The sequence below is a fragment of the Pistacia vera genome, unplaced genomic scaffold (assembly GCF_008641045.1).
Source record: "Pistacia vera cultivar Batoury unplaced genomic scaffold, PisVer_v2 Contig423, whole genome shotgun sequence".
In the NCBI taxonomy this organism is placed as follows: Eukaryota; Viridiplantae; Streptophyta; class Magnoliopsida; order Sapindales; family Anacardiaceae; genus Pistacia; species Pistacia vera.
Genome location: NW_022196250.1, coordinates 22,169 through 49,459, shown reverse-complemented (window position 1 = coordinate 49,459; position 27,291 = coordinate 22,169). Strand labels below are relative to the sequence as shown.

The window sequence follows — 27,291 nt, the reverse complement described above, 5'->3', positions numbered from 1 at the left end:
GGAGGATTTGATGCTTCTTTTTTCTCTTTTATATAGAAACCCATCATTTATTTCACAATTGATCTTCGTATAGATAGTAGTTTTATTTTGGAGTATTGGGTATGGAAACTAAATATTGTTATAATAATAGAAATTAAAAAATTCTTTCGCAACACCACAAAAGTTGCAAAGAGATTTAAAGTCATTTTCTAATGAGTCTAGACCATTCTCTCCCCAGTTTGGACCCTTTATCTTTCACCTCTTTAAATCTCCCACCAGTCGTCACTCTTCTTTTCTAATCAAACTAACTTTCTCTCTTCCCTCTTCTTCTCTTTCTCTCTAACCAGAGATCCAACTTCAAGTATTGGAAAAGAGAGAAGAACAAAGATGGTGGGTTCCCTTTCCCTTTCCCTCTTCTCCCTTTTTTTCTCTTTTTGGTTTCTTTCAGTAATATTCACTACTATTTTTATTTGTTCTTGGTTTTGATTACCAAAGTCTTTTTGTTGCATGCTTTCTTTTTTAAGTCCTCATGAATTTTGGTGCATAATATAGGAGGAAGAAGCACAGCAAGTGTGCAGATGGGAAGGTTATGTTGATTGGAGGAAGAGACCTGCTCTGAGAGGCCGCCATGGTGGCATGCTTGCAGCATCTTTTGTTTTGGGTATGTGGCACAACTCTTTCTTTCTTGGTTTAATCTCTTTTAAATTACTATGAAATAATACTTATTACTCATGATCTTATTGAAAAGTTTTCAAGTGGGGATTATTGAAATATGAAGCACTTTTAATTTGTGGGTGTGTAGTTGTGGAGATATTGGAGAACCTGGCATACTTGGCAAATGCAAGCAATTTGGTGCTTTATTTATCAAAATACATGCACTTATCTCCATCAAAATCTGCAAACAATGTCACAAATTTCATGGGAACTGCCTTTCTTTTGGCTCTCCTTGGAGGCTTCCTATCTGACGCTTTCTTGACGACTTATCACATCTACCTGATAAGTGCAGCTATTGAATTTCTGGTAAATATTTAATTTCCAGTATCTCTCCTTTTCTTTCGAATCACATACATCCTTTGAATTTTATTTGGAGAAAGTTGTATAGTAGTTGCATCTGGTGAGGTGCATTGGGGAATTGTGAGAGAAGAAAGCTTTTGCATGAATAAGAAACAAAACAGAAGATTGGAGTAAAAAGTGACAAAAAGTTGGGTGGCGGGTGGGGTGTGGTGTGAAAAAGTAAAACCTGTGACTTAATGGATTTGAGCAACAGTGTTTAGGTACTATGATTGGTGTACTCAAAACCTCATCATCTTCTCTTTCCTTTTTTTAAAATTATTTTTTATATTAATCTCACCTGGATCAGATGATGATGGTGATGATAGGTTTTTTATTTCTTTTATTAAAGAAACAAATTTGAGAATCTTTCTCTTTCTCTATGAAAAAAAGTATATAAGCAATATTTCTTTTGATTAAAAAAAATAAATAATAAATTCATTTGCTAAAGTCAGAACCACAGATGCGGGGTCAAGTGGGTCCCACACATGCAACCTCGATACAGCGCATTGCAAACGGGAGTGAGTGGTTGTGGACCCCATCTCTAATGTTTTTGTGTCTGTGTTAAGACAAATCAAAACTTCGTTTGAAAGCAACCTCAAAAACTTGTCTCTGCGCGTACCCGATAGACACCCCCCACTTCCCGGCTAATCTCACCCAATAAAATATTTAAATATCCCCATCCACATTTACTTTCTTTCCTCATGCCACGTGTTACCCCACTTTCTGAGGGTTCGCACGGAGGGTGCAATGGTACACGTGGATTCCACGATACGGCTGTTTAAAAAAAAAAAAAGCACTTTGACGAGTATAAATGGGGATTTATTTTTGAAGATTTGTATTTTTAGATTGTCTTTATCCTGATTTAAAATTAGAGATTCGACATAAATATTTGCTATTATGGGGAATTGAAGTGGTACTTTAAACTTTATAATACCATAAATAGTAAAGACTAAAGACTATAATAGCTATGTAGGATGATGAACCACGTGTACGGTGACACTACCTACACTACATTCCAAGTGATTTTATAATGACATTTCATACTTAACAAGTCCTTTTCTTTGCCAATATTCGGACCCACTCGTGTGGATACTTGATAGATTGTTATTGGTTTGTCGCACGTGCATTCAACATTTACTTTAAATTTTTTACATTAATTTTCCACCACCAATTGCACCATTTTATTATTAAACTTTGTGGGTAGACCCAATCGGATCCATCCCTTTACATCATATCCGGACAATCCGTGACTCAACAGAGTTTCTTCCAAGTAGATNTATAATAGCTATGTAGGATGATGAACCACGTGTACGGTGACACTACCTACACTACATTCCAAGTGATTTTATAATGACATTTCATACTTAACAAGTCCTTTTCTTTGCCAATATTCGGACCCACTCGTGTGGATACTTGATAGATTGTTATTGGTTTGTCGCACGTGCATTCAACATTTACTTTAAATTTTTTACATTAATTATGTGGATGTAGTGTCCACCACAAGCCACACCAATTGCACCATTTTATTATTAAACTTTGTGGGTAGACCCAATCGGATCCATCCCTTTACATCATATCCGGACAATCCGTGACTCAACAGAGTTTCTTCCAAGTAAATTCAATATAAATTTATTGCCTTCAAGAAGTGACCAACCTATCCTTAATTTAAAAATATTAGATAGGGACATTTGGCATGAAAATTTACACATAAAATCATCATTTATTACTTTTTTTTTTTTAAACAAAATTAAATGTGTAACCCTTTTTTTTTTTTTTTTTGTTTTTTTGGTGATTAAAAGGGCTTGGTTATACTCACAGTGCAAGCTCGCTCTTCTTCTCTAAAGCCACCACCATGTGGTCCGTCAACCCCCAACGTTCAATGCAAAGAAGTTGATGGCGGAAAAGCCGCAATGTTGTTCATTGGGCTGTATCTTGTGGCGCTGGGCGTTGGAGGGATTAAGGGCTCACTGCCTACACACGGGGCGGAGCAATTCGATGAAGCCACCCCACACGGAAGGAAGAAAAGATCAACTTTTTTCAATTACTTTGTGTTTTGTCTCGCCTGTGGTGCCCTCATTGCAGTGACATTAGTTGTGTGGATTGAAGACAATAAAGGATGGGAATGGGGATTTGGAGTTTCCACCATTGCAATTTTGTTGTCAATCCCTATCTTCTTTGCTGGTTCAGCTTTTTACAAGAACAAGATTCCTTCTGGCAGTCCACTCACCACCATTTGCAAGGTAACCTGCTCAAAACTTCATTGAAAGATTTTAAATTTTTCCTATGACAAAGGACAAATTTGAGGACTGATGGCCTTCCTTTTTTCTAATATCAGGTTTTGATTGCTGCATTGATCAACGTTTGTACAAGTAAAGCTCCAAGCAATGCCATCGCGAACCTCTGTGCAAGCCCTTCTAATCAAAACCAAACTAGCAAGGGACCAGAAGAAGAAACTGCAAAAGCAAGGGAGTTGCCTCAAGCCCCAACAGAGACCCTCAGGTTCTTAAACAGATCGCTTGTTAGCAAGCCAGTCCACACAGCACTAGAATGCACGGTGAAGGAAGTAGAAGAAGTGAAAATTGTGATAAAAGTCCTCCCTATATTTGCTTGCACCATCATCCTCAACTGCTGCCTCGCTCAGCTCTCCACATTTTCGGTCGAACAAGCTGCCACCATGAACACTAAGATTGGTTCCTTAAAAGTCCCACCAGCGTCCCTTCCAGTTTTTCCTGTACTCTTCATCATGATCCTAGCACCAATTTATGACCATTTCATCATCCCATTTACTAGGAAAGCAAAAAAATCCGAAATGGGGATTACTCACCTACAAAGAATTGGAATTGGTTTGTTTCTTTCCATTGTAGCCATGGCAGTGGCAGCTCTTGTTGAGATTAAACGGAAGAGAGTCGCAACGAACTCGGGACTCGACTCAACTGGTCCATTACCAATCACATTCTTGTGGATTGCTTTTCAGTATTTGTTCCTGGGGTCGGCTGATCTTTTCACCTTAGCCGGCCTGCTAGAATTTTTCTTCACGGAGGCACCCACAAGCATGAGATCTTTGGCAACATCTCTGTCCTGGGCCTCTTTGGCCATGGGATATTACTTGAGCTCAGCGATTGTATCAATAGTTAACCAAGTCACTGACATTTCGGGAAACGAACCGTGGCTCTCTGGTGGCAGCATAAATGAGTATCACCTTGACAGATTCTACTGGCTGATGTGTGTGCTCAGTGGATTGAATTTCTTGAACTACCTTTTCTGGGCCACCCGGTATAAATACAGATCAACAGGAGCAAATCAGTAAAATAAAGTTTGGAGCTAAACAGAATTTAAAGATGGTGGTTTCTTGATCAATCATTTCTAATATTCAAATTAGAATTTCAAATATTTGAATATCGAAAATGGTTGATCAAGAAGGCACCATCTTTAAATTCAAAATTTTGATATCTCAAGATTTTGTTTATCTCTAACAAAAGATATAGAGGGATGTAGGTGAAAGGCTTTTAGGTAGCTTTTACCGTGAATATTCATGGTGCCGGAAAATTAACTCTGCGGTTGTATATATGAGCCGGCTACTTGCCAATACAGAGGAGATACCGGAGATTAGGTGATTATACCAGAGCCAGCGAAGAAACTGTCTTCTGCTTATCTTGTAATACTGGTTCTGATTCTCTTGTTAATTAGTTACAGTTAAAACAGAAATTGATAATGGTGTTGTTAAATACCAATTTGACAAATATGCATTTTGATGAGGATGAATTAACATTCTAGTGGAAGCAATCAACATAATTTCAGCTTCCAAAAGGAGAGAAGAAAAAATAAATAAATATTGGATTGAATGAGTAATTGGCCATTGTCAGCTGCCTGAACAGTTTCTGTAAATGATGTCCAATTATATAAAGAAAAGAATAAAACTTACCAATATAGGCATAAAATAAAAGATCAAACCAAAAAGTTACAATTAGAAACCAGTTGCATTTCTGAGGCAAGAGCTGATGGGTACAAACTAGCACAGTAAATTAGGTCATATTCATATACATATGTCTTCTTTTCATTGTATTTCTATTTGAAATCTCGTGTTCCTTAAGTCGTTGCCTAAAAGAAATTCGTCCTATTTTCTGAAATGGATTCATCCTTCAAATGTTTTTAGTAGGGTTTTGTTAAGAATAGGGTTTACTGACATAGTTCTCCAACAATACAAGGGGATGTAGCTCAGATGGTAGAGCGCTCGCTTAGCATGCGAGAGGTACCGGGATCGATACCCCGCATCTCCATTTTTTGAGCTGTCTTAATTTTCTTTCAATACTCAACGTGTAACTAAATTGATACCCTCAAATAAATAACTCTCTTACTTTTCACACACACCAAATATTGAAATAAAATGTAAAAATATATATATATGATTTTATGTTAATTTTAAGAGAAACTGTCAAAATTTCATTCATATCATTGATAATTAAAAATCATTTTTGCTAATAATATTTAACATCAAACTCTAGTGTTAGCTTAATAATCTTAACTCAGAAGAATTGCATGTGTTATAATGTGGTCAATTACAATTAAAAAATGAAGATTATACAACATAAAACTTGAAACCCTAATTAAAAAGAATACCTAAACCTCATAATGACATTAATACCCTTTCACATCACCTTAATCCAAACACCAGGACTAGGAATTCCAGAGTGGACTACAAATATCATGTAATATCCAGGTGGAGCTACCGTGGCAGCATTGGGCCCTATCACCACGACCTTATAAGTTAAAATGGACAGCGGTACCACTTCCAGCACTTTCAAAACCACCATGCGTTGGTTCATGGACCACGAGTGCGTGGCAAACGACGGGTATAGGAGCGACACAAATAGCTCTGCAGTTGGGTGGAACATTGCTAACGAGAAAGTAACGGAAAAAACCTCATTATATGACACCCTATTCTCCGTTGACTCCACCGTCAAAATGGAAGGCCGGATACTCTCGAACAGTGGAGATAAGTAGTGTGGATAAAAAGCCTCCAAACTCAATTCGGTCGGGTAAGGGTACGCTGTGAAATTGTACCTCGCGTGCGGGTTACTCCCACCCACTAATATCCTGCCATCTGGTACCAACACAGCCGACGAGTGGTACATTCTCGGAATCTTCGACGGATTCAAAACCAAGAATCTGAGGGGCGGCTCTTGGTTAGGCAAGTACAAAACCGGGTTCAAATTCGGGTTCGCTCCGTTCTCCCAACCGGCTGTTCCATTAGTTGCACCATTTATAAGGATGACTTCACCTGTGGGTAATAATATCATGTCCGTCATGACACGTGGCATCGGCATGACCTCCATGGACCAAACGGGTTCCGGGTCGGTCACTTTTAGTCTCCCACAGGTCGTTGATGCTTCTACGAAAACCCGTTCCTTCTGGGACTTGAGAAACGCGCCGGGAGGAGCTCCGCCGCAAACCATCACCTCAGCTTCAGGGAAACCACTAGTCAAATTGTAAGCATATGGTCCGGTTAAGGTTAACCGTAGAGGAAGCAAGACAGAAGAGCCAGTACTAGGATAGCTCCTCTTATCGTTACCAGGAATAACTGGAAACTCTTTAACAACCTTGTTGTTAACATAGTCGAACAAGATTGATCTTCTGTTCGCAAAAATAAAAAGATTACCGTCGGGTAAGAGATGTAGGAAAGGGTAGAGATTGTTCTCTTCCGGGTCTCTTGTTTCAATCAAGAACGGAAGGTAATAACTTGACGGTAAAGATTCGTTCTTGGGGTAAAACTCGTAGGTGAAAACTTTTCTACCGCCGACGATGATGATGCGATTGTCAGGTAAAATCTGGTTTGAAGCGTACCATCTTCGGTCCCAGAGAGATTTCTTTAACTCAACCCAGTCACTGGTTTCATCGTCACTGGGGCTGAAAAGGCGGATTACGCGTTCACCGTTGTGGTAGCCACCGGTTTGGACAAGGGTACCGTCGCGGTCAACGGCGCCGGAAGAGCACCAGGTGTCAGTTAGGACCATAAGGGGTCGGAATGTGTTTGAGGCGATGTCGTATAGGACAGAGTGGGAGGTGCAGTCGGGTTTGAGAATTTCGTCGTTCAAACGGCACTTATTGGCGGGAAGGGAGATATTGGAGGGGCCGGAATCAGTGCGGTCAAAGAAGATGATCTTGTTATTGTGAAGAACTTGCATGTGCATGGCGGAGATGCCGATGCTCGGTTGGAGGAGAACCCAGTAGCCACCCCATACGTTAGCCCAATTCGACCTGGTAACATCAAAGGCCGCAGAAAGAGAAGGTGTGAATAAGGAGAAGAGAGTAAGTAAAGAGACGATGAAGAAGAAAGAAGGGTTCTTGATGGCCATTGTGGTTGTTCTTTGTTCTTGGGTATAAAGAACGCATGCAGTGCAGTAGGGACGTTTTTAATTGGATTTATAGTTGGAGTGAAAGAGAAGAAAGGGAAATAGGAAGTCAGAGTTAATAATGAGAATTAATTGGTTTATAATTGTGCATGTCACAGAGGATGGGGATTCGATTAGCTTTAAATGGTCATTAATTAAGGAAAAAACAAATTGCAAGAGTATGGCAAAAGGAGGCGTACGTGTGCATGGATATTCAATTCTCAAGTCAAGTGTGAAGGAATTTTTTGTGCTTTCAGTTTCGCGGCTTTTCGCTGCTGTTAAATTTCTAGAAAAGTGTACTGAATAGATGAGTTATTGAATGACCATGGTTGGTCAAAGAGCTATTCATCACATTCAAGGATGCATTAATTATAAATTTATAATAACCAGGGACTGTCACGATTTCCCACATTCCCTCGAACCCCGAGTTTTGAATGCCCATGAAGCTTTGCTAATTCCAAAAATCAACATTGATCCTCACGGAAGTTTAGTCGGTAAAGTGGCCGATTCATTGAATAAAAGACTCTTTAAGGATAATATCAAAGACATCCTAAATTCCATTCACCTTTATTGTTATCGTTAAGACGTTAATAGAGATTACCACTTGAAGTTTACCCAGCTTCACCTTGAAGTTGGATTCTTTGATTCTTTCCATTCATTATTTTAAGAAAATAACTCTTATAAGATATTCAGCAAAACAAGGAGCCAAATTGAGTATGTAAAAGAGGAAGCTTTTGAAACCCACCTGATAAATTAATGAAGTTTTAAGCTGTGATAGGACATAATCAGCCACCAATGAACAGGAAACAACAAACCAAAGTCTTTTAAATTGAAATGAAATATTTTTTCATATATGAACAACTTACATCTCTTTTTTTAAATGTTTTCAACCACTGGCTGAGGAAGCTGAAAAGATTACAATGTGAAATGAGGGAATCACGTATTGAAAGATGGACGATATTATTTCTGAAGCAGCAGTAGTAGGGGCGAAAGAATTTAAAAGCTATTTACGAGTTACGATCTTGACGAACAAGCACCGATGGATGAACTCCTCACTGCAACCTTGATTGCGCCAATGGCACTGAGCTGCCTCTTTTCTGGGCTCAGCCCATGTCGATCTGCATTCTTACATCCTTCTTCTGTTTGAACACTGGCAAAGTATGCTACCTGAACAGTCAATAACCCAAAATAAGGGACGGAATTTCCTGTACCAAAAATGACAAGACCCGACAAAGGGAACACTATGAACTTGCAAACAGAAATAGCCCGAATCCACCCAATTCATTTACAATCCAGAGACGTTCATGCGCACATCAGGTCCATAATTAATCAGAACAAGCAACAAGCAACATGCAAATAAACTATTATATGCCATCGTCAAGAGCGTATCAGGTCACTTAATTTTCTACTTCCAGTACCTTGCCAGCCAACATAAATCACTTCTCCTAGTCAATTCTTCCTAATAACCTACAACTTTGCATCAAAGGTTTAGACCAAGTGTAAATAAAATTGAACTTAATATTCAAGGTCCACATTTACCTGCAGGAACCTACAAAAAACACTAGTTACAAGCAGCGACGTAACTAGAAAAGAAATATAAGGGGGTCAAAGTTGAAAAAACAATACAATTTTAAATTAAAATAAATACAAGTTTTGTACTTATAAAATTCTCATTAATTAATATATTTATAATCGTCCTCAACGGGTTTCATTTTTTAAAAGTATTGTATAATGACTTCATTATCAATACTATCAGATACATATTTCTTTATACACACAATTAAGTTATCATTCAACCATTGATCACTCATTATATTTCGTAAACAATTCTTTACAATTTCATTGTTGAAAATGCTCTCTCTACACTAAGAGTGATAAGGATAGAATCAATGTTAACTTCATCAACAAATAAACTAATGAAAATATTCTGTCTTTCTTAGTTTTAACCTTGAACTTTCAAAACAAATAGTACAGATATAAAATGTATTAGAATTACCTGACAAATTGAAGAAAAAAGGGGCTTGTCTGCTTGATAGATAGGAGAAAACAACATTTATGTGGATAAAGAATTAGAAATTTAGAAAAAAAAAAATTGAAACCTGGGTTGTTAAATCAGTTATGGACAATAGAGAAAGAACGGGTCTGAGAAGTAGAGAAAAAGGGTTTAATTTTGACAGTTCAAAAAGAATAATGAGAGTTTAACTTATTTGATAGATTGAAATTTTTTTGTAATTTACTTTTCATTTAGGGGCAAATGTGTAAAACTCATCAAAAAAAATTTGAAACTTAAGGAGGGTCAATTATTGACCCTCCTTGACCCCCTCTCCCTCCACCCCTGGCTACAGAGAACCAAGCAAGTTATCAAATTTTTCATAATGGAAAAGCTGAAAATATGGAAGAGGAAACTCAAAGGCAGGACTATAACTATAAATTATGATACCTATAACACCAAAATTATCGTCTAAATTCACTACCATCATTGTATATAAGATGGGACAACGGAAAGAACACCAAAACAGTAATCGAAAAATAGGGATAAGGTTGTTCCTTAAAAATTTGAAACCTTAAATGATCTCAATCTTCCAATCCCTCCCTACCTACCCCCACTTATCTTTATGGCTGTCCAAAAACAACAATCACCGTCATCAGTAACAACGTAAAAAATAAAGAAGACGGTAAAAGACAGAGCAATATGTCTCTAATTACGTTCAAGTGATGTGATTTATCACTGTAACTGGACAATGACGTATTAGTTTGACAATACCAAAAATATATATACAGAAGTATGTAAGGGGACCACAGTCCCATGGTATATACAAGTCAATCAGAGAGGCATTCACCTGAATTGTACACCATGGGCTGGCTAGCAGACCTACAGACCAGACCGTCATGCAACACTGCAATGTATCATTAAGGCCCATAAGGTGGTAATATCAAGGACGGCACACAGTTTTAACACTTCTTACCAATCAAAGTATTCTGTAATAATTCTTATAAATATTACTAAAATCAAATAATCAAATGGACTTGGTGAAAGAAACTTAGCTGACGTAAAAGAGAAGAACATTTAACCATACAAATCAATTCACAAGTTCAGTATGAGAAGTGACACTTGCTTAGTAACCTGATGCAAGTTTTTCATAATTCCCAGCAGTTTCAGTGATGACAACAACTATTCATTAAATATATCATAAACATGAATGCCTCGGGATCCTTCACTTATTTATGTTAGGAGCAATTTTTTTTAGAGCACAACAAAATTCTATATGCACAGAAGTTTAAAGAGCATGCTTTAAAAACAGTTGGTGGGTAGAGGGCAGGTTGAACCCAGAAGCAGGAGTGCAATTGATGACGTGATACATCAACCAGAGAGACAGTTAAAGAGATGGAGTGGTGGTGCTTTATAGATTAGGGAAAAAGAAAACAAGCATAGCTATAAACTGGGAACATATGGTATTGAAATTGGCTCAATTAGCTTGATAATAATCATGCTCTAGCAGCAGTAACAGGGAATGTTGAAGAAACCATTCATCCATCCTCTCCGATAGATACTTAAGACCACCAGCACAATTAACATATGATAACAACTAGAAATAACGCATGGAAAAGATACAGTCCGTACAAAAAAAATTATTGATGGATTTTGGAGTTTAATCATCCTGGAGACCTAATTATAAATGAAAGACACCAATCATATCTTGAGCATTCTCTGTAATCAAAGAACAAGAGCAATTTGATTCCTAGTTTTCTCTTCTGTAATCAGTTTTTCCTATGCAAAATTAATTTAAATGATCTGCAGAAACCTTAATCATCAAGGTATATAGTTACTAAGCTCAATGATGAAATTAGATATCAAATAAGTATTCAAACATATTAGAACAATCACTCTATAGTCACCCATGTGGAAACCTATAAACAATCATGTAAACAGGTACGAAAACAAGAAGACCGATAATAACACATTCCACTAGTTCAGTCAACTGAAAGAAGCTTTTGCAGAGGCAGCCTTCTATTAGCACATAACCAACAGCAAGCGTGGATAAAGAATAGAACAGCAGCTTGATAACCAGAAGATGCAATAGGCAGAAACAAATAATTGAGCATGCAATACAAACTGAAACAAGATTGGTACTGCCTTTAATGCTCATTCAAACATGCCAACCTCAAAGGATATAACAAATTTATATGTTTCTACCAACCTTTACATGCTATATGAAGCAGTCATCCTTAAAATAACCTTAGTTGAGGTAACAATCACACCATTCCATTCCAAATGAATGCCTAATTTGTTGCTCTCTGGTAAAAGGGACCCATTTTGAAACAAATAGAACAGAATTCCAGCTTATATGAACAAAAATTTCCATCTTCTGACTATTTAGAAATTATAACATAGTTAAGATAAAATAATATGAAACATTATTCTCCATCAAACAATAAGCAAATTGAGTTTATTAACCACGAGTTCTTAGTGATCAGAGTACCAAAAATAGATATTACAAAGTTCACTGGACTTTAGTTTAAGAAAAAGCTACAATACCTTGCCAGATGCATTACGAACAGGTGACATATGAAGAAGACACCAAAATGAACTTTTGTCCTTCCTGATATTAAAGCAGCAAAATATTTATTTCAGTTTGAAGAAAATGGTGCAGTTCTTAAAAACACTGAAAGTATCGTCAAGTATCAACCTGTAATTTAAGATACGTACTGTGCATGCTTGTTCTGCTCGAATGCTTTCCTTTATCTGTGGGAAATTTATAATAAAAATATATTCATCCAACAAAAACCCCACTTCGCTTCACTGATTTATGTCACAAAATTGCATAGCAAAATTTTCAGAACCTAGCAGTCAAATTGGATGTACCTGATATAAGGTTGCAGTATCAGTATCAGATCCATTTAAGAAATCACAGTTGTGCCCCAACACTTCATGTCTGTCATAACCTACAGAAGTCGAGCATTATGTAAGTAGCTGCATAAATTGTAGGGTTATATATTTATATCATTGTCAAAATTGTTTATGTGCCATGAACATCACTGTAATTCTGGTAAAGCATAGCACCTGTCAACTTTAAGAAGGCATCGCTGGCGTAAACTATGGGCATGTCAGGTAAGTGTGGATCAGTTCTGCAAGGCAACACAAATATGTCGCAGAAAACAAAGAATACAGGCATTAGAAATCTTCAAAAAGTTAAAATCCTAATTTAAAGTAAAAACTTAGGATTTTGCAACAACTCACAATACAAAGCTTTGTTTGATTCTACCAAGAGATATACGTAATGAAGAATTTATGAAGCCCACCCCCGCTATGCTGCATCTCTTTTCACAAACCAATTTGCCTGTTGATGCACTATAGTGAGTTAGCACAGACAAGACGTTGTTTATGGCATTTGCAGCTTTTCGCTTCTCTAGCTCACTTGCTTCACAGGGCTGTTCATTCTCTAATCCTGCCAGACAGACACTAAGCATATGAGAACCCCGCCCAGATAAAAAGGAGATCCTGGAAAGAGAAGAAAGATTGAATAAAAATGCAGGAAACCAGAAGCATGCTAATTTTAAGCATACTATTGATCAAACAAATTTTCAAAAAAGGGCCTATCGTTTATCAAACTCATGGCTTATCTCTTAGAAACTGAAGAAATCCAACAAACACAATGCAAAATTTATGAAGTACAGCTGCCAATATACAGTCAAGTTAATCAAGCGAACATTTGAATAATGAGAAATACAACACAAAACTTTTATCATGATATAAGCACCAAAATAAAACATCAGAAAGATTCTAGAATATAGATAAAAGAAAGTGAATGCACAACTAGGAATCAAATCATTCGGATTAGAACAATAATCTAGTAAAGGTTAGCAAAAAGCATGTCTCAACTGAACAATCAAGCAACAAATATAAACTATTTATCTCTTAGACATCCTAAATGAATCTACAGAACTAAACAAGAGTAAGTGATCTCCATGAGAGAAGAGAAGACATTAAATCACTAAAAACACCAAAAACCAGGATGTGCTCAATTAGTAAGTGCCAGTTTACTGATTGATAACCAAACCATACAAGCAATTACATAAAATACAGGACCAAATGAATTCAACTAAGCCAAAATTATCAACAGAACTGGCTTCAAATCATCGAAAACAAACCTTGACTATCCGAATCAAGCGCCAAAAGACGATCCAAATCCAACAAAGAATCCGAACAAACCTCCCTCCTACAAGAACCAAACACAATCTCTCTAAACCCAGAATCACTACCCTCTTCACTAAAATTGAACCCACTGTTTCTCCTATGTTTTTTGGAAACAATAGGCACCTGAACTGCCAGAAAATGAGTGACCCTCCCGTCTTGTTTACAAAAAACAGGACTCAGACGAAACAACATCCAAAAGGGTGTCCCATCTTTCCTATAATTCAACAAATTAACCTCAACTGTCCTCTCTTCACGAATTGCCTCTCGAATTTCCATAACCGTCCTTCGATTAGTCCCTGGACCTTGAAAAAATCTTCCGTTTTTCCCAATTATTTCCTCTCTAGAATAACCTGACATTTTCATGAACCCTCGACTCGCAAACACTATTGGATGACCAGAAATTGAAGGATCAGTAATCGTAAAATTGTCAGGTAAACCATCAAGCGCTTCTCGTGCCCAGAAAGTGTAGCGACTGTTAAATGATTGTTCAATTAGACCCAGTTGTGAGTCCATTCTGCTTCTCCCTTAACACTAAAACTCCCAATCCCATGTGGTACTCTATGCTAAAACAAGCTAAACAAAATTGTTAAACAGCTACATCTCCAGATAGAGCAGTGAACAACACCGAAACATTTGCTCTTCTTATTATTCCACCTCGAAATATCTGGAAGAGATTCTGGAATCGAATGAACAATGATGATTGAGCAATACCCATCAATCGCCCGAAATGAACCTCAAAATATAATCACGATAAAGACACACCAAAACGCAGGAGCTGAGAAGGAGCACACGACTTAGCAGAATCACAAAAAAGGAAGCCAAAAAAAAAAAAAAGATTTTTATTTAGAAAACGTCATTGAAGAAATTGCCACAAGAAGATGTGGACCCCAAGTCTAATCAATAATTGAATAGATTCTCATTCAATTCGAAGCCGTCAAGTGGGCTCGTAACAAAATGCAATGGGTTGTGGTTTGGTTTAGCGAGTGAAAATAGAGATAAGCAAAGGACGGTGATACTTATCCATACGCGTCATTGTTGTATTTTAATTTGTATGTATGTCGTTTCGTATTCGTTTCCTTTCTATTTATCTGATGTTGGTTTCCGTTTCTTGACAAAAAAGATGAAGGGGTGGTGGTACTGGTACTGCTCGTGCTCATTTGTTTTGTTTTGTTTTACACTTAACTGAAATGGAATTCAGATAAGTGCTCAGTACTTAACCTTCATCCTCCCACCATTATTATATCTTTATTTACTTGGGTTAGCCACCCTGCGCATCCCATCGCATCGCCGCGTTTCCACTTGTCCTCTGGTGACTCAGATTGTTGAGTCTTCAAAATGTTTTTTACTGAAATTGGAATAAAATTTTCTTTTTGCTTTGCCAAAAAAAATAGACACGGATGTCGGCACGCCAGCTAAAACTTAACAAACACTTAAAATAGAAAGTGATATTAGATGTCAAAACTCAAACCATGTTAAAGCGATATTTTATATCAATCCTATTATATTTTAATATAAGGATTAAGAAGAGGTTTTTATGTGTCAAGACAACTTATAAAAACACTTATTACGTTGAGTTCAAAAATGTATAAATGGACATACCTCTTCATGAAAAATGGGTTGGTTGGACATATGAAAGTTGGACACAAATTTGAGCTTCGTTATTTCTCTCTATAAATAAAGTATTTCTTCATTTTTATGTCTTACAAGCAATATCAGAAAAATTGTCAGAGAATAATAAAATAATAGTGGATATAGGATTCGCTTTAAGCATCCGAACCACTATAAAAATCTCTCTTGTCAATCTATTATTTATGTTTCTGCAAATATATATAATGTCTACATTATAATCAGCTATCATAATCATTCACGTGTAATTTCTAAGAATAGCTTAACACTTTATACGTGCAAGTCGTTGGTGTCAAAATCACGCATCAACAATGGCATAATCTACTTTTGTATGATTTGGACAATACTAATTAAATAAATGTATATTTATTAGGGTATTTTGGGAATTGAATTTGAGACATCAACATTCTCAAATTCATATTATATAAAATCCAAGGGTGCGTTTGTTTTGTTATTTTGGATAGGATTTTGTGAATAATATTTGGTAGTTGAATAGGGTGAGTATTACGAGGTAAAATTTAAAAATTAACCAAAAAAAAAAAAAATACCCTAGGTTTGCTAAATTTAACTAAACACCCCAATATATAAAATTTTTGTACAATGACAAAAACACCTCCACCCACCTATAGTGCCAGATTCCGGCCACCACCGTCGAAATCTGGCCGAAAAATGGTGTTAGGACGCAGATCGATAGAATCTGACCGGTCATGCGTTGATATGGCATTTTTCGGCCAAATCTTGCCATCGACGGTCGCAAAGTGCCAAATTTGGTCATCAACGACGGCCAAAGATATGGTTGTCATTGTCTGTCAACGATGGCCAAGATTTGGTTGTCGTTGACCATCAACAATGGCCAAGATTTGGCAGTCGTTGACCATCAACGACGACCATTTCTTTGGCTGTCGCTGACGGCTATATCTGGCCTTTTCTGGCCAGATCGGTGAATTACCAGCCAATTCCGGTCGTTTCTATGCCGTTGTGACAGATTCCGGTAACCACCGACGGTGGTTGCCGGAATCTGGCAACCATGGGTGGGTGGGGGTGTTTTTGTTAATTTTTAAACTTTTTTTCTAGGGTTGTTTAATTAAATTAATAAACTTAAAGGGGTCTAAAAGGACGGTGGTTACCGAAATCTGGCAACCATGGGTGGGTGGGGGTGTTTTTGTTAATTTTTAAACTTTTTTTCAAGGGGTGTTTAATTAAATTAATAAACTTAAAGGGGTCTAAAAGTAATTAAAAAAATAGAATATTATTTCCCAAATAATTAAACAAATAAATATTTTGGAAATAAGATAGAGAATAGAGTATGAAATATTAAAACAAACGACACCCCAAATTATTCAACTTGACTATCTCGTGATCATTCTTTGTCTTACAAAACAAAAGTGTCATTTACTTATATTTTATATATTAAAATAAGAATAATATTGCTCTTACTCTATGAGATTTATGAAATAACAACAATCTTCTTGTCATTAATGAATCGTTAAAATTTATCTTATTATGGTTAGTGAATATACTAAATTGTCCTCCTATTATTTATTTTAACACTTAAAACTTAATAGCATTAGGGGGTGAAAACTAAGCCAAGTCGCTCGCCAGTGGCTTGAGCTCGGCTCGGCATGGCATTGGCTCGAGCTTGACTCAGCCTTGGCTCGGGCTTGACTCAACAATAGTCGAGTTGAGCTTGAGCTCGAATAACTCGAATATTAATTCGAGTGGAGTTCGATCACTATACAACTCGACTCGAAAAACTCAAATAAGCTTGAAAAGTTTGATTAAGCTTGATTAAAACTCAATTATATGAGTTCGGATTCGAACTCAAATTCTAATTCCAAGTTTGAGTTCAAACTCAATTCCTCATACTCGATCAGGCTCGAATTTGAACTCAAATTCGGTACTGTATCAATCAACTCAAGTTCGAGTAGCCAAATACTCGGCTCAAATTCACCCCTAAAAGGCATATAGATTTTTGTTTTTTTGGGAACCTCTGGGGGATTCATGTTATTAACCCTTGGAGATATAAAAATTGGGATGGATATGCTTTTAGACAAGCAGCATTACTCATTTGGAATTCCAAATATGAAGATCAATATAAGAGAGAAAGAAGATAGAGGCTAATATTGGAATAAATTTTGTATTTAATTTCATTTGATAATTTAATTTAGGGAAAGGTTAAGAGCCCTATTTTTTTGACACAATTTTTCAACAACTAGATTAATGCATTTGAATAATTAGGATTGAATCAGAATTATGTCATTTTCAAAGTGCATAAAATGTGTAAGTTATATCAATGTTTTAATAATCAACTCCCGGGTTGACCGGTTTAACCGGTGATAAAACTTTAAAATTCAGCAAATACACCCCAAAAAATACCAGTAAGTATTTATAGATTTGAAATTTAGTAAACATACCCTAAGTACAAATCAGCCGACAACTGGTTGGCGGCAACAACACCCCAAATGCAATCTCAACTGTCTCTTAAGCCCATTCCCTAGAAAATTTATCTAAGATCTGACTGAAATCGGTTCGATTTAGACCAAATCTCACCGACATCGGCATCGACATTCCAAGCCATATCTCATCGACATCGGCATCGACAACCCCTCCACAACCCCGAAAATACTCTCCTCTTCCTTTCGACCAAAACCCACCTTATCCCACGCTTGTTAGCCTTGCCAATCGTCAACAAAAGCCAACTGTTGCCGCAATCAGTTTTTTTTCGATCTCTAGTCGATTCACTCACCATAAATCAACTTTGTTGCCACCATTATACTCACTGACACTTTCTCTTCAAAAGCTCAAACATCTCGACCTTCAATTGTTTGCCGATTATCATCCCAAATTCTAGGGTTTTTTACGAATAGAGAAAATGTTAACCTAGCCCAGTGAAGCTCCCGGGTCCCGGTTAAACGGCCAGGCCGAACGGGGTTTTAAAACAATGAGTTGTATTAAATCTTAACCATCCAAAGTGTTTAAATCTAATGGCTTAAAAATTGTGTAATAATTTGTGTACAAAATGTATACTCTTCAACCTCCACTTTAATTTAAGGGATATTAAAAGTTAACTGCAAATTGTGGGGGTTAAATAAAAAATAACCAACATTCCAATATATAAACCATATTTATTAACAAACTCACGAATGTGTTCTTTTATTGATTTTGTATATTCATATTTTTAAAAAATATTGAAAATATTAAAAAATATGAAATTTAAAAATATATTTGGTGTCTATGTTTGTAAATACAAACATATATATATATATTGTTTAGAAGAAAGAAAGAAAAAAAAATATTTTATTAAATTTAACTTTGAATTTAAAAAAGTGTAATCACATGTCCTTTTTAAAATTTTTGGGTTGGGTTTCTTTCAAGACCGAAACAAACATGGATTTTGCGAATCTCAAAGCCCAAAAAATTAAAAGAAAATGTTGAGTCTGTAAACAAGCAGCCCGGTTATTTCAAGCAATATTCTGAAAACTTGATCTGGGCCTTTATCCGATCAAGGGCCGACGACTTTAGTTTTATAAATTTTTTTAAAATTTTGCAAATTGGACTTTTAAATTCTAGTATATTATAAAATATCCCTAAAAAAATTCCAATTAGTCCCAAAAAATTTAATATAATTCAAAAATGCCTAAAAATTAATTAGTCCCTAAAGTTTTGAAATATTACAAAAAACCCTAGAAAATTGCAATATGTTTAAAATATGGCAAATACCGCCTAGAACCTCAACTGGACCAGAGAGGCTGCCCGTTTCCAATCCGACCAACTGGTCCGGTCCGATTTTCAGAACCTTGATTTGAAGTATTTTTTTTGTTTAGTTAAGTGTTTAGGTTGGCTTGAATGTTGTTAATAAGTGGGTTTTTGATGGCAAATCCTGATTATTAGATGTTTAGTTATGTTGGAAAAGGTTGAAGTGTTAATGTGTATCAAGGATTATTGTTTTTTGTTTTTTTTTTTTTTTTTAATATATTACTAAAGGTGTACGAGCTAGTTTATACGCATTTCAATTAATCCTCTAAGGACCTCAAACTTAAAAATTCATAAAACCTCTTTTTGTTATTTTATCATCAAACAACCCAATGGTGGTTGATTATTGTTTTTGATAGTATATTTGTACATTGTTTGTCACATAAGACATTACATAAACATATGTGGTAGAATTATAATAGTTACTATTATTGCATGAAAAAATGTTACAATGACCATTCATTTTGAGGAGTTTGTTGTATTCTATTTGTTATTAGAGAGGTGTAACTTTGTTTGACAAACACCACAACACAGACTGCATAAAAAGGTTTCAATGAGATCAAAATTCAAATAACAACACTGCTTATTCGACCATACTATAATAAAGGGCTTCAAATTGGAAGCGGCCCAGCCTGAATAAAACGCTGCGTTTCAATTTCAATTGGTTTAAGGAAATTAAAAAAACAAAAAATCGATTCAGGAACCAGATCGAAACCGAGCAAGAAAATAAAAGAGCACTCACTCCTCTCTATGCTCCGCTCTGCTAATTGGATCTCCCATTTCTGAGTGCAAAACTATTCACTCTGATCTTTAGCCAGGTATACTTTACTCTTTCGGTCTTTCCGATTATTTATTATCCATTTACTTTACAACCCCAAGAGATTTTCATTGAATCTCTTTGCCTCTGATTACATTTTTCCACTATTTCTGCGAAAAGCTTGTTTGGTTAGGACGATGAATTTTCTGCTGCGCTCTACAACGACGACGCAACATGCAGTGCCAGAGCAGGAATCTCCCGCAGCCACGAGCTTTTTACCGAAACCTTCTACAACCTTGGAAGGTCTTATCGCTGAGGATCCGTACCCGCGGTATTCAGCGGTTGATGATCGTGATGGAGAGACCGAAAGTGCTGGAGATGAAAATGGCGGCGGCATTGAGGGTTCTAGTGAGAAGAATGACTCTCCTGCTGTAGAGAACTACACCGATGTTTCTGAAGAAGAAGGATGGATCACCATTCCTTACAGTACTATCTCTTAATCACAGTTTGCTTGTTTTTAGTTTTTGATCGATTTATTTAGTATTATAATTTAGCGTTACCTTGGTGTTGGTATTTTATGTAGTTAAGCTAGAATTTAGTTCTTAGTCTCCATAGAGTCAAGCATATGCTAAAGTTTGTAGTTGTGTAAATGATGGTTGAAATTTTAGAAATCAACAGCTATTAAGGGAGCTTTGAATTGAAAGTTGTCGTATGACCACATTGTCATTGTAAATATAAACATAATCTTTTTTGTCTTTATAATTAAAAATAGATTAATAATTTAATTTTCTGGTAAGTGCTCATCCTTCTTTATTCAAAAGCCGGGAAGTTAGAGATGCCGCTTATGTGGTTACCCTTTTTAGATACTTACTATTATGTGTTAGAGACATGCAGGAATTTAGATATATATTATGAATGAAACTGTAGAAAAACTCAGATAGATGTTATGACATGATTTTGACTAATTTATGATAAAAAATAAATGTTTGTATGCTCAGGAAACGTTAATGTATAACCACAGAGTATACAGTAATTTGATATGAATTAGAGGTAAAAATATATATACACTAATATATTTTCATATTCCATGTGCCTTGTTTCTTTTTTTTTTTTTTTTCCTTTTTTTAACAATTGTCTTTTTGATTTATCTCTTTTCATACTAATTGTATGGTGCATCAATATCCATGTTTGATCCTTTTGTACATTTTTTAGTATAATATTAAAACAGTCTTCAAGAATAAGTTTCCTTGAAGTTTTTCCTCAGTTTAGGAATATTACATGCTGACTGTATATTTCTTTACCTTTGATATGATTTTCTCTTCTATTATATCTAATGGTTGATATGCTATTGTAGAGGAACTCCCTGATAACTGGTACGATGCACCAGATATACATTCATTATGCTCACTGGACCGCTCCTTTGTTTTTCCCGGTACCCAAATCTTTCCTGAAGCCGTGGATTTTTTCGGTTTTGGAATGCATAATTTCCCCATGTCAGAAATTGTGTTTATTTTATGATACCTGAACTGTTTTGCTATTTCAGGCGAACAGGTACATGTCCTGGCATGCTTGTCAGCATGTAAGCAGGATACAGAAATTATTACACCATTTAAAGTTGCTGCTGTGATGAGTAGAAGTAGAGGACAAAGCCCTGAGAAAAAAAATGGAAACTATGAAGACAAAATGACTTCAGTGGCTGGAGATAGGGAAGTGAGTCCTGATAGGCAAGTTACAGATCAGAATGGTGAAAACTCAGCAGAAGAGAAGATGGATTTAAAAAAAGATATTTCAGCAAGTGAATCATTGCTTAGAATGGAAGATCACAAAAGACAAACTGAAACATTGTTGCAAAAATTCAAGGACTCCCATTTTTTTGTTAGAATTGCAGAGTCAGGTGAGTCACTTTGGTCAAAGAAGAGTTATCCTGAGATATCTTCTGAATTCCCTGAGACAGATGGTCAAAAGTCTGGTGCCAGTGGAACCAAAAAAGCTACAAGAAACATATCTCGTGTTAGTGCAGTTATTGATAGAGGAAATTTTGATGCCAATGTCTCTGGTGGAGTGGCAAGAAATTCGGTGAAGTGCTGCTCACTTTCTAATGGGGACTTAGTGGTATGTGACAACTTATATGTTGTTCTTGATTATTTTGTTTATTCTGCTTCTATTTCTAGTGAGAGTGCAGACCAATGCTTTGCACTATTAATTTGTGTCTATAGATTGCAATGTAGATTTAGGATTTTTTGCTTCTGTTTTTACATGCTTTAAACATGCTAACGTGGCATCTGGAAGTCGGATGATACTGCAGTTTATACTAGAAATTTCTGTTTGATATGCTTTGTTGAGATCTATGACAATAAGTTTGGTATTGAAGCTTAACTGAGTTGAGTAGTTCTATCTGGTATGTTGAATGTGCTACGGTGGTCCTGATAAACATTTGTTCTGTTTAGTTATTTCTGCATTTTGAAGTCAGCTACTTGCTTTAAAGTTGGAGAATTTAATTGAACTATCATGTTGGTTAAGTTGCTATTATTATTATTTGCACTTTTTAGCTGGCTCGGTAATATGGTTTTTCCATGTTTCTTTTCCAAGAAGTTGAAGTTCTGAATATTTGTTGGTCATCCAATTCAACTCATTTCTGGGTTAATGTGTTGTTCAGACTAATGATTGTCTCTCCATTTAATTGTTTGGAAGGATGCAGGTGCTTTTACAAGTGAATGTTGGTGTTGATTTCTTGAGAGACCCTGTCATTGAAATTCTTCAATTTGAGAAATATAAGGAAAGAAACCTGTATTCTGAGAACCAGGACAATTTAATGAATGCAAATCATGATCCATGTGGAGAATTATTAAAATGGTTGCTTCCATTGGATAACACTGTTCCTCCTCCTGCTCGTTCTTTATCTCCTCCTGCTATGAGTCCTGCTACAGGAATTGGCAGCACTCATCCCAAGTCTGCCTCTTCTGGCTCTCAGCTCTTCTCCCATTTTAGAAGTTATTCTATGTCATCACTTCCTCAAAATACCACACCTCCTTCTGTACCTGTTAAAGCCCAAAGTTCTAAGCCATCCTTTGATCTTGATGATTGGGATCAATTCTCATCTCAGAAACTGTTTAAGGGTCAAAGAAATAAAACTGAAGGGCTTTTATCTTTTCGGGGTGTATCAGTGGAGCGAGAAAGATTTTCTGTTCGTTGTGGACTGGAAGGCATATATGTTCCAGGAAGAAGGTGGAGGAGGAAACTTGAAATAATTCAACCCGTTGAAATTCATTCTTTTGCTGCTGACTGCAATACAGATGACCTTCTTTGTGTTCAGATAAAGGTAATTATTGTGATTATATCTAGTCATATGACAATAACTCTTATTTTCCAATGAAAAGTATGTGAAGTATTTAGATAGCTATGCGGATTTGCTTCTTAGGTCCTGCATTCAATTTTTTTGGCCAAACTTTCCCTAAGATTTTACAAGTTATTTTGCAGAATGTTTCTCCTGCACATACACCAGATATTGTGGTATATATAGATGCTATAACAATTGTGTTTGAGGAGGCGTCAAAAGGTGGACCAACTTCATCATTGCCGATTGCATGTATTGAAGCTGGAAATGACCACTGCTTGCCAAATTTATCACTCAGGTTGTTTTCCTCTCCAATAGCTTAAATTAATTTCAGTCATTAGTCTACTCTTTACTTTACTTTGCTTATTTCAGTATTGCAATACTTGATGGCTATTGATATACTAGTGGAAAGACAAAATGTTGTATGGAAGTAATGCCTTATTTGTGTAGGCAATCCCAGGTAGTTGGAGTAAGGTGAAAACTCATTAATGTATATCTGTGTTCAGTTGGGGCAATGCATTTGTTACATGCCTGAGAAACTATGAATTTTACTCCTATCCTTTGCTTTTAAATTATTTATAGAGCAGAGAGTTACTGTAATGTGCTTATCAATGTTAATTCTTGTACTTTTTAACTTCAGCATGTCTAACGAGTTGGCAGGAACTTGTATTCAATCTGCTGCGAGACGATTCAGATTAAATTTATAGCAATAGTTGGTTTGAAAGTATTTTGATTGTCTCAAATATAATGTTGTAAGCATGCTTTAAATATTTATAATTAGGTATGCACAAGCCAATGGCAAGTTGAGAAAGCCAAGTTGTGCCTCCATCCATTAGAGAAACCCTCTTGAAGCCACTTCTCTCTTCTAGTTAGTCATAATAATAGTAAAGTAGATATCAGAGAAGAAGGACCTTAAGCAATATCTTTTGCCAAAGTTTCTCTTTATCCTGAAGAGGAGGAGAAGAGGAAAAGAAAAAGAGGTGGTCTGGAGGAGTGAATGGTGCTTGATAACTGGAATGGTTAGATGTAATAGTATTATGAAATTCTATCTCATATTCGTAAACTATTATCCGCCAATTAGTTGGCTCATCCATGTGTCAAATGAGTTAAGCCAAAAGATGCTATACACTGCCATGACGATATGGTTGCCGGGCAGTTACACCATCTAATATGAACCCCCTTGCTAATTTTCAAGTTGCATTGACAGATGTGTTAAGATTTGCCTACCCCAGTTTTTATGTGCTCACAAATCTTATAACAAGCGATGTATAGCATGCCGATGTCCATTGAAATGTTAAAATCAGGTTTGCCAATATTGTTGATTGTTCTCATACATTGATCAGATTTTATGTAAGCACATAATGTATACATAAGGAGGGTTAGAAGATTTCACTTTTATCAAAGAGTGCTATGGTTCTATGCTAGTTGAAGAAATGTTTGTTCAGGTTTTGGATTCACTGACTCCTGTTCCATGAGCTTATTGAAGATTTTTCCATCTCAGGAGGGGTGAAGAACACTCTTTTATTCTAAAACCAGCATCTTCAATGTGTACGGATCGGAAAGCTTATGGTGAAAGAAGTTCTCGATCGTCGAGTTTGCACCTTCCTTCCAATACTTTTGAAGGAAAGAGGAGTGCTTCAAGTGCTGATCAGTATGCAATTATGGTATCTTGTCGGTGCAACTATACTGGTATATTAAGTTTCTTACTTTATAATATCATCTGACATTTTTTAACTTGTTAGTTGTTCTGAATTCTCACCATTTTATGTCGAATATAGAGTCAAGATTGTTTTTCAAGCAACCAACAACATGGCGACCACGCATCTCAAGGGATCTCATGATCTCTGTTGCATCTGAAATGTCAAGACAATCTTCTGGGCCGAATGATGGAATCACACAGCTTCCAGTCCAGGTTTTTGTACCCTCTCTCTCTCTCTCTCTCTCTCTCTCTCTCTGAGGTAGTCGTTTTTCATCTAACTGGTTCAAATTTTCAGGTCTTAACTCTTCAGGCATCAAATTTGACATCCAAAGATCTGACTTTGACAGTTCTTGCTCCAACCTCATTTACTTCTCCTCCTACCGTGGTGTCCTTGAATTCTACACCATCATCACCTTTGAGCCCCTTTGTTGGATTTTCTGAGTTTGCAGGAAAAGTAAATGATGACCGACGCGGTAATGCACTACAGAAGCTGAGCTCTGTACCTCTAGTATCAGAGAATCAGAAGCAGAATGGTGATGGTGGAGTTCAGTCTGTTTTGTTTAACAAGCAGTCTTCTCCTGTATCGGATGTCATACCGAGTACTGGTTTGGGTTGTACACATCTGTGGTTGCAGAGTAGAGTTCCATTAGGGTAATTCACCACTTTCTTCTCCTTCATCTGACTTTGTTATTGCACAAGTTATTAAGATTTACTGGGGTTTGCATCAGATGCGTTCCTTCTCATTCTACGGCTACAATCAAGCTTGAGCTGCTTCCATTGACTGATGGCATAATTACACTTGATACCCTACAGATTGATGTTAAGGAGAAAGGTACTTATCTTCTTATTTCCATTCTTTTGCTCTTTTGCCAACTTGCTTGAACTGTTATCAGAAGGAATGTGTTATCAGTGCCTTAAATGCAACCCAATGCCTCACATTACTTCTGTGGATTTAATGAGAATTGATAAATTGATGATGGGAACATAGTATATTATTTATACCATGGTCATTGTTGCACAAAATTTATTTATGCAGCTTTGCTTGAACATTGACTTTTAGTAGGTTAGTGTTTCACACTTAGATTGTGACATTCCTATGTAATTTTTAGTTATATTTTTTGTTAAATTGTCCACCTCATCTATGAAGGAAAGCACACACAGGTTCTGTCCTATTTTCGATTGAATCCACCAAAGTAAATAGATGCATTAGTTTTGCCCGTTAACCTCAATTGTTAGTGCAAAGAAGCCAATCTTTAAAACAAATGTTTTTACGCGAAATCCCTTTCTGGTATAATCAGGTGTTGCTTATATCCCAGAGCAGTCACTGAAGATTAATGCGACTTGCAGCATCTCCACAGGGATAATTTAGGATGTATGTATTGGAAGTTGTGTTTCCTATAACATTTTTATACACAAAACACAGGAAAGAAATAGGAAGAGCTATCGTCCAGCATTTTTAGCGGCAAGGTATATATGGTTTCCCTGCTCAAGTAGCAGGAACTGTGATGTTGATTTGTTTGAAAAAGTAAAATAGCCTCGTATCATTGTCATGTGTTTGTAAACAATGATCCTGTGAACCACATTTGTTATATACCATTTAGTGGAAAAAAAAAAAAAATGTGCACGTTTTGTAGATGAATCTGATGTTGTGAATTGTACCCAATACTGCTAATTTACAGCAGAGAGAAGTGACAATAATTTGTTGTTTGGTGGGACGGTCTGACCCACATTGAGTTTGTGGAAAATTGCTAGATTTTAATTCTTATTATGGTTCGAGGTTGTAATGGTTTCATCTGTAAAATTATGTGCATCTTGTACTTCAACTCTTAATATTCGTTTAAATTAATTTACTCCAGTGTCCAATGAAATAAAACTTTTATTAACGTGATATTCATCATAAAAACTTACCTCTTTGACTGTGATTCTATAAATAAGTCAATCTGGGAATGGGATTATTCAATCTATGGTACTGGAACTGGAAGGGCTAGTTTTTATTATGTAATTCGCTATTGTTGTGTAACTCATTATATCTCCTCACCAAACAATTTTATTCCTTAGAAATAGAGAGATTCTTTGACTATAAAAATTCCAATATTTTAGAGTTGGACAAAATTATTCCAAGTGTTGGGCAGTGGTAAGCAATTAGGCAGGCCCCTCTGAATAAGGAATGGGACATGTTGAGAAAGTTAGGAGGCAATGTAGAAGATGATTGCTGAGTCATTTCAAGTAAACGGCACGAATTTTAACCTGCTAACACCACAAACACTTGTATAATCTACCTCTCTCCTGAATTAGGTTTGAAATAAAGTTTCAAAATCACCAACCCTAATTTAATTAAAAATTCTCAACTTTAACACACCCCCTTTTCTGGGTACCTTTTATTTTCCTAAATAAATAAATAAAAAATTCACCTTCATAAGATTGAAAGAAATAAATCCCAGGAAAAGTTGTGAAGAAGTGAAACAGACTTGGGATGAAAACAAGTCTACCTTAGCTGGCAAGTTT

General features: G+C 36.2%; 4 protein-coding genes and 1 non-coding gene across 10 annotated transcripts; 3 read left to right on the top strand and 2 right to left on the bottom strand.

The window, feature by feature from the left end:
* The first annotated feature begins 261 nt into the window (after positions 1-261).
* LOC116142962 (protein NRT1/ PTR FAMILY 4.6-like) lies at positions 262-4,772 on the top strand. The gene is made up of 5 exons (XM_031428378.1): positions 262-369; positions 532-640; positions 782-999; positions 2,832-3,272; positions 3,368-4,772. The coding sequence occupies exons 1-5, from the start codon at positions 367-369 to the stop codon at positions 4,337-4,339; spliced, it is 1,743 nt and encodes a 580-aa protein (XP_031284238.1). The 5' UTR covers positions 262-366; the 3' UTR covers positions 4,340-4,772.
* A 464-nt stretch (positions 4,773-5,236) lies between these two features.
* TRNAA-AGC lies at positions 5,237-5,309 on the top strand. Its single transcript has one exon. It is a non-coding gene; the product is annotated as a tRNA-Ala (tRNA).
* Positions 5,310-5,589: 280 nt separating this feature from the next.
* Positions 5,590-7,387, bottom strand: LOC116142987 (aldehyde oxidase GLOX). The gene has a single exon (XM_031428409.1). The coding sequence runs from the start codon at positions 7,383-7,385 to the stop codon at positions 5,679-5,681; it is 1,707 nt and encodes a 568-aa protein (XP_031284269.1). The 5' UTR covers positions 7,386-7,387; the 3' UTR covers positions 5,590-5,678.
* A 912-nt stretch (positions 7,388-8,299) lies between these two features.
* LOC116142961 (protein TWIN LOV 1) lies at positions 8,300-14,488 on the bottom strand. Of its 6 annotated transcripts, XR_004130069.1 has the most exons (9): positions 13,572-14,488; positions 12,661-12,868; positions 12,484-12,548; positions 12,286-12,365; positions 12,110-12,165; positions 11,959-12,022; positions 10,262-10,318; positions 9,418-10,040; positions 8,456-8,588 (listed from the first exon to the last, which is right to left on the bottom strand). XR_004130069.1 is itself a non-coding variant. In XM_031428373.1 (8 exons), exons 1-8 carry the CDS (start codon positions 14,128-14,130, stop codon positions 8,436-8,438), a joined length of 1,242 nt encoding a protein of 413 aa, XP_031284233.1. In that variant the 5' UTR covers positions 14,131-14,483; the 3' UTR covers positions 8,300-8,435. The 6 variants fall into 6 exon arrangements, 4 of the variants coding, with proteins under 4 accessions (XP_031284233.1, XP_031284234.1, XP_031284236.1 ...); XM_031428373.1 differs by lacking the exon at positions 9,418-10,040 and having other exon boundaries at positions 8,300-8,588; positions 13,572-14,483; XR_004130070.1 differs by lacking the exon at positions 9,418-10,040 and having other exon boundaries at positions 8,506-8,588; positions 12,130-12,165; positions 13,572-14,484.
* Positions 14,489-19,685: 5,197 nt separating this feature from the next.
* On the top strand, positions 19,686-26,642 carry LOC116142970. Its single transcript, XM_031428386.1, has 11 exons — positions 19,686-19,814; positions 19,934-20,239; positions 21,108-21,185; positions 21,297-21,865; positions 22,452-23,072; positions 23,231-23,385; positions 24,589-24,776; positions 24,866-24,999; positions 25,082-25,437; positions 25,515-25,618; positions 26,085-26,642. Exons 2-11 carry the CDS (start codon positions 19,951-19,953, stop codon positions 26,153-26,155), a joined length of 2,565 nt encoding a protein of 854 aa, XP_031284246.1. The 5' UTR covers positions 19,686-19,814; positions 19,934-19,950; the 3' UTR covers positions 26,156-26,642.
* The last annotated feature ends 649 nt before the right edge of the window (positions 26,643-27,291 follow it).

Bases quoted from the DNA above. Each gene is read 5' to 3' on its own strand.
- LOC116142962 (XM_031428378.1), top strand. The intron at 641-781 runs GTATGTGGCACA...GTGGGTGTGTAG, and splicing joins TGCAGCATCTTTTGTTTTGG to TTGTGGAGATATTGGAGAAC. The intron at 3,273-3,367 runs GTAACCTGCTCA...TTCTAATATCAG, and splicing joins CACTCACCACCATTTGCAAG to GTTTTGATTGCTGCATTGAT.
- LOC116142987 (XM_031428409.1), bottom strand. From the start codon at position 7,385: ATGGCCATCAAGAACCCTTCTTTCTTCTTCATCGTCTCTTTACTTACT.
- LOC116142961 (XM_031428373.1), bottom strand. From the start codon at position 14,130: ATGGACTCACAACTGGGTCTAATTGAACAATCATTTAACAGTCGCTAC. The intron at 12,869-13,571 runs GTTTGTTTTCGA...TCTGTCTGGCAG, and splicing joins GCTTGATTCGGATAGTCAAG to GATTAGAGAATGAACAGCCC. The intron at 12,023-12,109 runs GTTGATACTTGA...CTTTAATATCAG, and splicing joins GTACGTATCTTAAATTACAG to GAAGGACAAAAGTTCATTTT.
- LOC116142970 (XM_031428386.1), top strand. From the start codon at position 19,951: ATGAATTTTCTGCTGCGCTCTACAACGACGACGCAACATGCAGTGCCA. The intron at 20,240-21,107 runs GTACTATCTCTT...ATGCTATTGTAG, and splicing joins ATGGATCACCATTCCTTACA to AGGAACTCCCTGATAACTGG. The intron at 23,073-23,230 runs GTAATTATTGTG...GTTATTTTGCAG, and splicing joins TTCTTTGTGTTCAGATAAAG to AATGTTTCTCCTGCACATAC.